Genomic DNA, 12,266 nt, shown 5'->3' with positions numbered 1-12,266 from the left:
TCAGGCTGTTTGTCAGTAGCAGATGATGTTTCCAATTCCCCTTGCTTTACTGAGGAGCAGAAGGCACTTCATTGCCCCTCCACAGCCCACCCTGTGGGCATGGCCCCCTCCCACTGACCCAGTGCTGGCTGCCAGACTCCTTCACCTCCTCTGCAGAGGGGCAGTCAGCTCCGAACTGCCCGTCCCTGGAGGGAAATGATGAAGTCAGCTGTCATCTGCAGAAGAGGCTTGTAATACATTGTTTGTGCAGACATCACCCCTCACCAGAGAGACACCCAAATACATGTACAGCTCCAAGAGTTCTCCCTGAAGTTAGCACTTACCTGAAATTTTATTCCCATGCACGGCAGAAAATGGGATATCTCCATTTGATCTTGTTCAGCCCTACAAACTGAAGTCTCCACAAGTCTCTGCCAATGTGTTCCATCCCTGTTCTCTCCTATTTTCTGCCAGTAGAGTTGTCTCTATTCACTAAAGATAAGGGTTTGTGGTGTGTCAGGTTCCAATGAATGAGTGCATGATGGTCAGTTTTTTCATAAGTGAAAGGTTAATGCTGAACTGTAGAGGATGGGGTTTATTTTTGGCCTTTTCTTGTGCCAGTGAAGATACGTAATGGAATTTTCTACAAGGCCAATAGGCACGTACCCAGAGTGTTACCTGTCAGATGAAGTCAGCTGGAATCTTTCTAGATCACAGGAGTGCAACAGCCAATATTCAAAGGAAGCACCAGTGATTCAGTAGGTGTGGTCCTTCCTTCTGAGTCAGGGTTGAAACCTGATGCCAGACTGTGCTTGGCTGCCGGAGGACCTGGCTTTTATTTGAAATATTGAAACCAACTTGAGTCTTTGTGGCGATTTAACATGACATGATATTGTACTGGAGGGTAATCCAGTTAGGATTAAATTAGCTGGCCTCCCGATATTGCTTCTGTCACTCAATGTCAGCAGGATGATCCTTTCTCTTCCTGAAGCCTTCAGAAGAAGCAGGTTGCTCTGACTAATTGAGGGATCCCAAGAAGATATTTTTAGGGTGGATTTAAGATGCCCAGGATTGTATCCTGTGGATTTCTTGTATCAGTTCTGGATCCGTTTGCACCTTAAGGATATGCTGGCTCTCAGTGCAAGAGTGTTGGACCAAAGAGTTGAAATGTTTGACTTTTCCACCATGCAGAGGGCAAACTTCCCTTCAGAGCATTTTAAGGGATAGAAAATGCTTCCAACCATCTGGCCTGAGAGCCAGTTCTGGTTTGATTTGGGATGCCCAGTGAGGGAGAGCTCCTGTTCTGAGGCAAAGGCTTAGTGGATATGATGGTCCCTCTTGAGTAAATAAGTAATAGGTGTGTGAAGACCTGTTGTAAAATTGTCTTTCTGCTCCATAGGTAAGACTGAATCGCAAAGAAAGAGTGGGAAAGCAATATAATAAGGGATGCATAATAACACTTCAGACTGTTGTCCATAGCAGAGCATCTTTATTTATTTATTTTATTTATTTATTTGTCTCATGGACTTGCTTCCTGAAGCAAGTGGCACTTTGAGACAGAATCCTTCCCCAGGGATGGGCTTTCCCTTCTGGTGTGAGGAGTGTAGGAGGCCAGGATGATCCTTTCTCTTCCTGAAGCCTTCAGAAGAAGCAGGTTGCTCTGACTAATTGAGGGATCCCAAGAAGATATTTTTAGGGTGGATTTAAGATGCCCAGGATTGTATCCTGTGGATTTCTTGTATCAGTTCTGGATCCGTTTGCACCTTAAGGATATGCTGGCTCTCAGTGCAAGAGTGTTGGACCAAAGAGTTGAAATGTTTGACTTTTCCACCATGCAGAGGGCAAACTTCCCTTCAGAGCATTTTAAGGGATAGAAAATGCTTCCAACCATCTGGCCTGAGAGCCAGTTCTGGTTTGATTTGGGATGCCCAGTGAGGGAGAGCTCCTGTTCTGAGGCAAAGGCTTAGTGGATATGATGGTCCCTCTTGAGTAAATAAGTAATAGGTGTGTGAAGACCTGTTGTAAAATTGTCTTTCTGCTCCATAGGTAAGACTGAATCGCAAAGAAAGAGTGGGAAAGCAATATAATAAGGGATGCATAATAACACTTCAGACTGTTGTCCATAGCAGAGCATCTTTCTTTATTTATTTTATTTATTTATTTGTCTCATGGACTTGCTTCCTGAAGCAAGTGGCACTTTGAGACAGAATCCTTCCCCAGGGATGGGCTTTCCCTTCTGGTGTGAGGAGTGTAGGAGGCTTTAGGGGCAACTGAAAGCATTGCACTGCCCCGCAGCAGCATCCACAGCACTCAGCTCCCTGTGAACATACACAAATCCTTTCTCCCTGTGTTGTTTCTTGCAGGTAAATTATGACCACTTTACTATTAGTGTTTGTGTGTTTGCAAGTCATCACTGCAGCCGACTCTGTGGAGCTCTCAGGTACGTGTCTAGGCCATGGGAAAGCAGGACTGAGCCATGTCCTGCACTCTGGTCCCACCCCCAAGGACAGGCAGCCCCCAGGCACAAGTGTACCCAAGATCTGTGCTGTGCACACACAAGGCTCCTCTGTTTGGAGAGCCACAGCCTCTCACTGCTCTGGTGTTTGGGAAGCCAGGGAGATAGCTGCAGGCAAAGGCAGATTTGTGGGGAAATGAAGAGAATTTCAGCATTTCCCTTTTGAAATATTATCAGGCATGATCTCACATGGGCAGCAGCCATGCTGCAGCAGAGCCCTTTGTTCCCTTCATGCCCATATCCAGCACTGGTCCAAATCTCCAAAGCAGCCATGGTGCAGTGGTCATTGCCACAACTTCCCTTTCTAGACTAGACCAAAAAGCTCATGTCTGAATATGTGGGTACAGGTTTGCACAGCAGATATAGGCCCTGGATCATATGGAAACAGGGGATGGTTTGTACTACACGTGTTACTGATGTAACCATTGCTCTGTTTGGGAACTGGCAGACAGTAGTGATGGCCTGGAAGTCAAGATACCTGAGCAGTCTCCCCTGCGTGTTACCCTGGGAAGCTCCCTGAACATCCCGTGTTACTTCAACATCCCAGAAGAGCAGGACACCAGTGTCATGCTGACCCCACGGATCAAATGGAGCAAGCTCTCCAACGGCACCGAAGTTGTCCTGCTGGTGGCCACCGGTGGGAAAATCCGGCTCAACAGCGAGTACAGGGAGGCGATCTCCTTGCCCAACTACCCCGCCATCCCCACCGATGCCACGCTGGAGATCAAGGCGCTGAGATCCAACCACACGGGCATTTATCGCTGTGAAGTCATGTACGGGATTGAGGACAGACAAGACACGATAGAGGTCCTAGTGAAAGGTGGGATCCTGCCCTTGCTCTTTTCTCTCAGTGTGTTGCTTCTTGGCCTGGGTGGAAGGGAAGAAGAGGTACATGGGTAGAGGAGGCACTGCTCTCATAGGAATAATGACCCTTTCTCTCAGGTCACAGATAAGGTGACGGGTGGGTGAGCAGAAGCCACGGGCCAAGCATTTATTTTAGCAGGCTAGGACCAGACTAAACAAACCAGTAAAATGACTCATGGCAGAACATGGCAAGAAAATGACTCTTGTGGTAGAAGGTGAGTTACAGAAACAGCAAGATGACATCCTTGGCAGGAGTTGGTACTGGATACACTGCGCTATTACTCAAGCGGGTAAAGCTGGAACGGAGCCTTTATCAGACCTTTAATTTCTCCCAAACATTTTAGGAGATGGGATGCCCTCATCTGGAGAATTGGGCTGTTCTAGAAAAACTTCCATTGCCGTATTGCAAAGCCTATCCTAGTAATAGGTGGATAAGATAACGAAAGTTTTGTACAATCCTTCTCTTTTATGTGGTTTTTGCTTTCTGTATAAGACAGGGAGACAGCTTCCACTGCAGGACTGTACAGGATGAGGTTTATTTTTGCCTTTTTCTTGTGCCTTCTCTGGAAGGTGAGGGGCTGGTGATTGTGAGTGATGGCCATCATCTTTTCCAGGCATCGTATTCCACTACAGAGCAATCTCCACAAGGTACACCCTGAGCTTCGAGAAGGCAAAGCAGGCCTGTGTCCAGAACAGCGCTGTCATCGCTACCCCCGAGCAGCTGCAGGCTGCCTACGAGGATGGGTACGAGCAGTGTGATGCTGGCTGGCTGGCTGATCAGACTGTCAGGTGAGAAGCCATGCAGGGAAGGGAAAGCCACAGCAGGGTCATTAGGGAAGGACTTCTGTAATGAAGCCACCAACTGAAAATGGTTGTTAATAGCAGCTGCTGTAACTGCTGGTGTGCAGAGGGAGGTAGTGGATTGCAAGCTATTCTCTGCCAGAGGGGAGTCTCTAGTGGGAAAGCAGAGTGACCACTGCCCTCCTCAGCTGGTGGTGACAACTAAGTGGACAATGGCTTAATTCTTATCCTCCATCTTCCCTGAACAAAACTAGTGCTGTGCCAAGATGCACAAATGTGGCTCAACCAGACCAAGCTGTGCATACCCCACTGGGGAGGCTCCTTGTCTTGATGTCTTTGGTCAGTGCTCCAAGGACGATCAGAGTGAGGGCAGGATGGCAGATCATCCTTCCCCTTCCCCATAACCCAGGAAAAGCCATAAATAACCACACTGGGCAGTGCCCTGCAGCTCCCTCCCAGCCTCCTGTGGCTGCCAGGGTCCTGCCCCTTCCTCCTTATCCACAATCTCTCCTTCAGGTACCCCATCCACTGGCCCCGGGAGCGCTGCTATGGTGACAAGGACGAATTTCCAGGAGTGAGGACCTACGGTGTCCGTGAGCCAGATGAAACCTATGATGTTTACTGCTATGCAGAGCAAATGCAAGGTGATTTGTGGCTTTTGTTGCCACTAGACACAGAAGCAGCCAGAGCCCTGATCATGCCTAGACTGAACAACTGCAAATACAGAGGCAATGGGCCTAGGGAAAAGACAGGTCAAAGCTGGAAAAGCACATACCCCGGCCAGGCCAGATGTTCTCTACAGTCTCTTTATTAGACCTTGGACAATTTTAATGTCAAATGACTAATGCAGTTCAGAGGGTGGAGTCCGTCTAACCTCCACCAGAGTCCACGCCATCCTGCCTGGTCAGCCATTGGAGTGTGTGACATTCAGAGGTGCCAATCACTCATACTTATGACAGGGATCCATTGATGTTCAGCAGAACAGAACTGCAATTGTCCTTTATCTCCCTCTTGCCCTGTGGCCCCAGCTCGTGTGGTGTGTTTTGCTCCACTCTGCATTTGGTCTGTAAGAATCACTTCATTCTGGTTTACAAAGTCACCAACATGGAGTTGCTTTTCACCTCTAAGACACGGGATTCTTCATCTTATCCAAACTCTCAGGAGTGGGAAGGGGATAGAAAGGGAATCGGGATTAAATTCTACAGGTAATTCCTGTGCTAATGGACGGTGTGATTGCAGGCAAAGTCTTCTATGCCACTGCCCCGGAGAAGTTCACCTTCCAAGAAGCTTTCGAGAAATGCCGCAGCTTGGGAGCGCGCTTGGCCACCACGGGAGAGCTGTACCTGGCCTGGAAGGACGGCATGGACATGTGCAGCGCGGGCTGGCTGGCCGACCGCAGCGTCCGCTACCCCATCTCCAGAGCACGGCCCAACTGCGGGGGCAACCTGGTGGGCGTGAGGACGGTGTACCTGTACATCAACCAGACGGGGTACCCGCACCCCGACTCCCGCTACGATGCCATCTGCTACAGCGGTGAGTGCTCGGGGCTGCGGGACTAAGCAGCGTCTCTGCACACCAGCCAGCAGGAGCTCCCTGGCCTGAGACAACCTCTTGCTTCTTTGTTGTTGGGGTTTTTTAAAAAAAGAAATAGAGAGGGAGAAAGCAGGTTTGGCAAAGGACAAAATCGTCTGCTTGTGTTCAGATAGAAAGCAGATCCAGAAAGGCTTCTTGACCTGTGCATAGAGGGCTCTGTGGAGGTGGGTGTAACGCAGCCTGCTTCTCTCCAATCCTCCCACACCCTCCTGCTTTTATAGCTCTCCTGGAGACACAAGGCAGAGTTCAGGTGCTTCATATACAAGACTTTGAATGCTGGAGAACGAAGCAAAGGAGAAAGAGGGCAGGTCTGACCATGAAAATGTGTGTAGTGATGAGATGTGATGTGGTACAGATGCGTGACTGAGTTTCCATGCTGGGATAAATCTGAGACTGACACAGTCTCTGGGAATCGTGGATCAAAACTGCACCTAGGAAGTGAAGAGCATCCCAGATACTCCCTCTTTCTTCTAAGTGCACACTTCTTCCTGCAGCAAGAGGGGAAAACACAGTAATATATGGTCTATTCAGGGCAACTAGCCAGAGGCCAACAATTCAAATAGGATTGCCATGGTTAAAAAATAACAGTATTTTAAAATATGTGTTGAAACCCTTCTGAACAGATCTGTTGTGCCCAGATCCATGTCCCAGACCCTTGGAGGTACCTAGTTATGAGGCCAAGTTAAGGACTGGTCCACCAAGCCACAGCCTTCTGGTTGTCTCAGGGTTCGCATCTGAAACTGCTGCATGTTGTCAGTCCTTGTCTGAGCATCTTTATAGAAATCTCTGAATCCCTTGAGATCTGAAAGGTACTGGCTAAAATGAACTAGCAGTAAAATGGAGTTGTACATAGAGCAGGGAAAGCAGTATCAGAGGAAAACCCAGGCATTGCCTCATAGTTTTCCCCTCCCCAGCCAAGACCTGCCTTGCTACATATCCAAGATGAGATCCATCCCTCTGTTACCTGCCCTCACAGTTCTGTTTCATGCTGCTCTGTAAACCACTGTCCTTGTTGTCAGCTCAATGCCATGTTAAGCACGTTCTCCTAGACCCAAGGGATGTGACTTGAGCAGGAAAGTGACTTGGGAGGGGAAAGGTGGGAGCTGTTTGAATGTATTTGGTACAGCAAGTGGCCTTGGCTGTCCTGGCAATGGGGTTAGGATGCTTACATGGGATGAGCTCTTAAGTCCTCACGTGGGCAGAGCAGAAGGAGATCACGATCCTGGTGAGGCTTCACGCACTGAGTGTGAGGATCTAGTTGTCTTTCTCCCACGGCTCAGACAGAGCTGCTGTGGAGGTTATCCAAGCTCCCCGACCTCCCTCCGTCCACCTTAACTTCCTTGCAGCAGGCACTAGAGGTCAGTACAGACTTGTATATGGGCAAGGTGATCCCGGCAAGGAGAACTGGCAGGCTAGCGGGGTGTGTCCCCGCTGATGAACCAAATTTGGAGGATGAGGTGGCTCGGTGCTTCTTGACCATGCCCTGCGTGCTGAGGCGTTGTAGAGAGCCACAGTGGAGGAAGGAAAACCATTTCTTTTACCAAACTCTCATGATTTTCCTAATCCCCTCAGAGCCAGTAGATACCCAGCTGCTTCTCGGAAGCAGCGCCAGCACAGTTCACCTCATCAGACTGACCTTGTCCTCTCTGCTGCTTTGTGTCCTGATGCAGGGGATGACATTGAGAGCCTGGTCCCAGGGCAGTTCATCGACGAGATAGGGAGCGAGCTGGGCAGCGCTTTCACTGTCCAGACTGTCACCCAGACTGAGGTGGAGCTGCCTCTGTCACGCAATGCCACGGAGGAGGAGGCCCGCGGCAGCATTGCCACCCTGGAGCCCATTGAGATCACCCCCACCGCCACCAGGCTGTATGAGGGCTTCACTGCCCTGCCCGATCTCTTCACCACCGCTGTCACAGTAGAGACAGCTGCCACAGAGGAGGAAAATGTGACCAGGGAGGATGTCACAGTGGTCTGGACTGTCCCTGAAGAGGCCACCACCATAGACTTAGGCACTGCCATCACCACTGTAGCCTTAGGCACTGCTGGTACCACCGAAACAGCAGAGGTGAGCTCAGTGGAAGAGTTCCTGGGGGTGACTGCCACACCAGGACTGGAGTCTGCCTCGGCATCCACAGTGGAAGATCAACTTGTGCGAGTGACAGCTGCCCCCGGTGCTGGTCACCTCCCTGAGCAGCCCATCTCCCCCACAGGTAAGTCACCAGGTCTCTGAGAAGCCTGAAGGTCAGCTCATTCTAGAGGTAACCATTCAGCTGAAAACAGCCTGGGTTTCTGCCATCCCAGAGGGCATCCAGGTCCCTAGAGGTGCACAGGCCTTTTTGGGGTCAGGGACAGGCTGAGCGCCTCCACCACAGTAGGGCAGGAGGGGAGACAAGGCTGTGGGCCACCCCATAATGTGATGACCAGGACTTGGGCTGCAGTGGTCACACTCTGCTCTCCCATATGCAGCTGACTCCAGGAAAGGGGAAAGTCAAGGCAGGAAGACCTAGAGGAGGGCTAGATAGATACCTAGAACATCACCCTCAGTGGCAGCAGAACTCCATGAATGAGGCATCTCCACCACAGAAACTTTAAGAGGGCCTGGCTCTCACACTGGTTTTTGGAAGACCCTTTCTGGTCATGCATCTTAGTGCAGGGGGGTCCTGTACCTGCTGTCTCACCACTCAATCTTCTCTTCCCCCAGGTGTGGTGTTTCACTACCGTGCAGCCACCAGCAGATATGCCTTCTCCTTCGTCCAAGCCCAGAAGGCCTGCCTGGAGAACAGTGCCGTGATTGCCACCCCCCAGCAGCTCCAGGCTGCCTACGAGGCTGGCTTCGACCAGTGTGATGCTGGCTGGCTGCGGGACCAGACAGTCAGGTAAAGTCACACTGACTTGGGGAAAACACCCCTCAAAATGACTATTCAGCCGTGACATTGAGGCTTTATTCTGGTCTATCCTGCTCCTCTCCTCATCAGCATCTAAAGCTTTGCTGACCCAAGATTGTCTCCAGTCCATGATACTCAGTGGCCACTAGACATGTTCTTGTCCACTTCTTTTCCTCATTTCCTCACCTGTGTATACATCTTGCACCAGTGAGCCCTCCTGGTGCGTAGGAAGAGTAGCAGGAAATTTGTATTTATTGCCTCGGGCTCTGAGCACCTCAAACAGTGAGGCGTTCGTGTCCTGCTCCCAAGCACATTGACGTTCTTCAGTCCTGGCTACATAAGATTGACCTCGGGTTACCTCCTCTCTTCCTTTTTTTGGTAGGTATCCTATTGTGAATCCCCGAAATAACTGCGTGGGAGACAAAGAGAACACTCCAGGTGTGCGGTCATACGGCATGCGCCCAGCTTCGGAGACCTACGACGTGTACTGCTACATCGACAGGCTCAAGGGTACATCCTCGCCTTCCCTTGAGCACTACTGTAGAGCAAAAATGTGCTCCACACCTCCACCTCTGTCTGTAGATGGCTGGGACGCAGGGATTCACCCATTTTTCTCTCCCATCCCTCAGGCGATGTGTTCTTCGCAACTCAGCCAGAGCAGTTCACCTTCCAAGAAGCCCAGCAGTACTGTGAGAGCCAGAACGCCACGCTGGCCTCCGTTGGGCAGCTCCACGCCGCCTGGAAGCAGGGCCTGGACAGGTGCTACGCGGGCTGGTTGGCCGACGGCAGCCTGCGCTAACCCCTCGTGAGCCCCCGGCACGCCCTTTTTTGGGCGTCAGGACCCTGTACCAGCACCACAACCAGACGGGCTTCCCCGACCCGCTGTCCCGGCACCACGCCTTCTGCTTCAGAGGTACCCTCCCAGCCCCTGCAGGGTGCATAGACCTGTCTCCTCAGGGAAAGGGATTTCAAAAGGGAGGCAGGGCATGTTGGGGTGCCGGTTTGGGTGAGGCGCTTCGCCGGCATCTTGGATTGTGAATTTTTGGGAAGTACCTGCAATGCCTTTTTTGTTCCAGCTGTGCCTCCCGTGGAGGAGGAGGGAGTCACCCCGTTCTTTGAAGATGTGCTGGCAACACAAGTGATCCCTGGAGTGGAGGGGGTGCCCTCTGGGGAGGAGGCGACCGTGGAGATGGAGTCTGCCACTCAACCTGAGAATCAGACAGCCTGGGGAACAGAGGTCTTCCCAACTGATATGTCACTGCTCTCAGGTGGGCTCAGAGCTTCCTTGTAGCCTCTGTCATACAGGGCTGGTGACGTGGGGTTGGGACACTTCCAAAACATAAATAATTTTTGCAACTCCTTCTCTTTGTTTGCTCTTTCTTTTCCAGTGAGTCCATCTGCTTTTCCTCCAGCTACCATAGTACCAGAGGAAACAAGTACCAATGGTTCCATCAGTGAAGTGTCAGGGGAGGTGATTGAATCTGGAGAGCATCAAGTCAGTGGTGAATCTTCAGCATCCGGGTGGGTACCTGCAGTCCCAGATACAAGCGGAGAACCAACTTCTGGCGTTTTTGAACTTAGCGGAGAGCACTCGGGGGTTGGAGAGAGCGGATTACCATCAGTAGACCTGCATGCCAGTGGCTTCCCACCTGAAGAGAGTGGGCTGCCCTCAGGAGACCTGAGTGGTGTGCCTTCGGGCATTGTTGATATCAGTGGCCTGCCTTCTGCAGAGGAGGAGATATCGGTGTCTATTTCAAGGATACCAGAAATTAGTGGGATGCCATCTGAAGTGGAAAGCAGCGGGCTGCCTTTTGGAGTGAGTGGAGAAATCTCTGGCACTGAGCTAGTCAGTGGCGTGTCATCTGGAGAGGAAAGTGGGCTCGCCTCTGGTTTTCCTACCATCTCTCTTGTGGATACCACATTAGTGGAAGTTGTAACAGCAGTGCCAGAACGGCGAGAGGAGGGAAAAGGGTGGAGTCAGCGCTCAGAGCTTCCTTGTAGCCTCTGTCATACAGGGCTGGTGACGTGGGGTTGGGACACTTCCAAAACATAAATAATTTTTGCAACTCCTTCTCTTTGTTTGCTCTTTCTTTTCCAGTGAGTCCATCTGCTTTTCCTCCAGCTACCATAGTACCAGAGGAAACAAGTACCAATGGTTCCATCAGTGAAGTGTCAGGGGAGGTGATTGAATCTGGAGAGCATCAAGTCAGTGGTGAATCTTCAGCATCCGGGTGGGTACCTGCAGTCCCAGATACAAGCGGAGAACCAACTTCTGGCGTTTTTGAACTTAGCGGAGAGCACTCGGGGGTTGGAGAGAGCGGATTACCATCAGTAGACCTGCATGCCAGTGGCTTCCCACCTGAAGAGAGTGGGCTGCCCTCAGGAGACCTGAGTGGTGTGCCTTCGGGCATTGTTGATATCAGTGGCCTGCCTTCTGCAGAGGAGGAGATATCGGTGTCTATTTCAAGGATACCAGAAATTAGTGGGATGCCATCTGAAGTGGAAAGCAGCGGGCTGCCTTTTGGAGTGAGTGGAGAAATCTCTGGCACTGAGCTAGTCAGTGGCGTGTCATCTGGAGAGGAAAGTGGGCTCGCCTCTGGTTTTCCTACCATCTCTCTTGTGGATACCACATTAGTGGAAGTTGTAACAGCAGTGCCAGAACGGCGAGAGGAGGGAAAAGGGTCCATCGGAGTCAGCGGTGAAGGAGATCTGTCAGGGCTCCCATCCTCTGAATGGGACAGCAGTGGTGGAATCCAAGGCTTACCCTCAGGAGCTGAGCCCAGCGGGGAGCCCTCTGGGGTACCCGAGCTCAGCGGGCTGCCGTCGGTAGGGTCTGAGCTGAGCGAGTTGCCCTCAGGACTGGATGCCAGTGGAGAACCATCTGGAACACATGAGACCAGTGGCCTGGTGGACCTAAGTGGCCTTCCCTCTGGTACTGATGGAAGCAGCGAAGCCTCTGGCATTACCTTTGTAGATGCCACTCTGCAGGAAGTGACAACAACCCCACCAATTATAGGAGCCGAAGCAAAAGAGACTTTGGAAACAAGTGGATTGCCTTCAGGAGGTGAAGATGCGTCAGGCACGGTATCTGGGAGCTTAGACATCAGTGGTGAGCCTTCTGGGCAGGTAGACTTTGGTGGGAGTGTTTCTGGAGTGCTGGAGATGAGCGGATATCCGAGTGGAGTGACGGACAGCAGTGGAGACGTCTCTGGAGTTGATGTCACCAGTGGTCTGCTGTCTGGAGAGGAAAGTGGACTCACCTCTGGTTTTCCCACTGTCTCTCTTGTGGATACCACTTTGGTGGAAGTTGTAACACAGACATCAGTGGCGCAAGAAGTGGGAGAAGGACCGTCTGGGATGATAGAAATCAGTGGATTTACTTCTGGAGACAGAGGACTCTCTGGAGAGGGGTCTGGAGCTGTGGAGTTTAGTGGGTTTCCTTCAGGGGCAGGAGACTTGAGTGGAGAGCCATCTGGAGTCCCATACATCAGTGGAGACTTTTCTGGAGCCACAGATCTAAGTGGACAGTCTTCAGCAGTGACTGATATTAGTGGGGAGGCCTCAGGGCTCCCAGGAGTCACTTTAGTCACTTCTGATTTAGTAGAAGTGGTGACAAGACCAACAGTGTC

The 12,266-nt window shown here is 51.2% G+C and overlaps 1 protein-coding gene across 1 annotated transcript in view; it reads left to right on the top strand.

Annotated features, from left to right (window-relative positions):
- ACAN (aggrecan) overlaps positions 1–12,266 on the top strand; it is a 48,164-nt gene that overhangs the window by 19,951 nt on the left and 15,947 nt on the right. Inside the window, 12 exon segments of the mRNA XM_017742709.1 lie at positions 2,343–2,419; positions 2,943–3,314; positions 3,973–4,147; positions 4,676–4,803; positions 5,399–5,692; positions 7,423–7,962; positions 8,454–8,628; positions 9,020–9,147; positions 9,267–9,461; positions 9,464–9,550; positions 9,714–9,905; positions 10,736–12,266. The exon segment at positions 10,736–12,266 is cut by the window's right edge and continues 1,658 nt beyond it. Coding sequence (XP_017598198.1) covers positions 2,350–2,419; positions 2,943–3,314; positions 3,973–4,147; positions 4,676–4,803; positions 5,399–5,692; positions 7,423–7,962; positions 8,454–8,628; positions 9,020–9,147; positions 9,267–9,461; positions 9,464–9,550; positions 9,714–9,905; positions 10,736–12,266 — 3,887 coding nt within the window. The 5' untranslated portion in view covers positions 2,343–2,349.

Source organism: Corvus brachyrhynchos, unplaced genomic scaffold (assembly GCF_000691975.1).
Source record: "Corvus brachyrhynchos isolate BGI_N302 unplaced genomic scaffold, ASM69197v1 scaffold97, whole genome shotgun sequence".
NCBI classification, from domain to species: Eukaryota; Metazoa; Chordata; class Aves; order Passeriformes; family Corvidae; genus Corvus; species Corvus brachyrhynchos.
The sequence above is the reverse complement of the archived record's forward strand: the minus strand, read 5'-3'. Positions and strand labels throughout refer to the sequence as shown.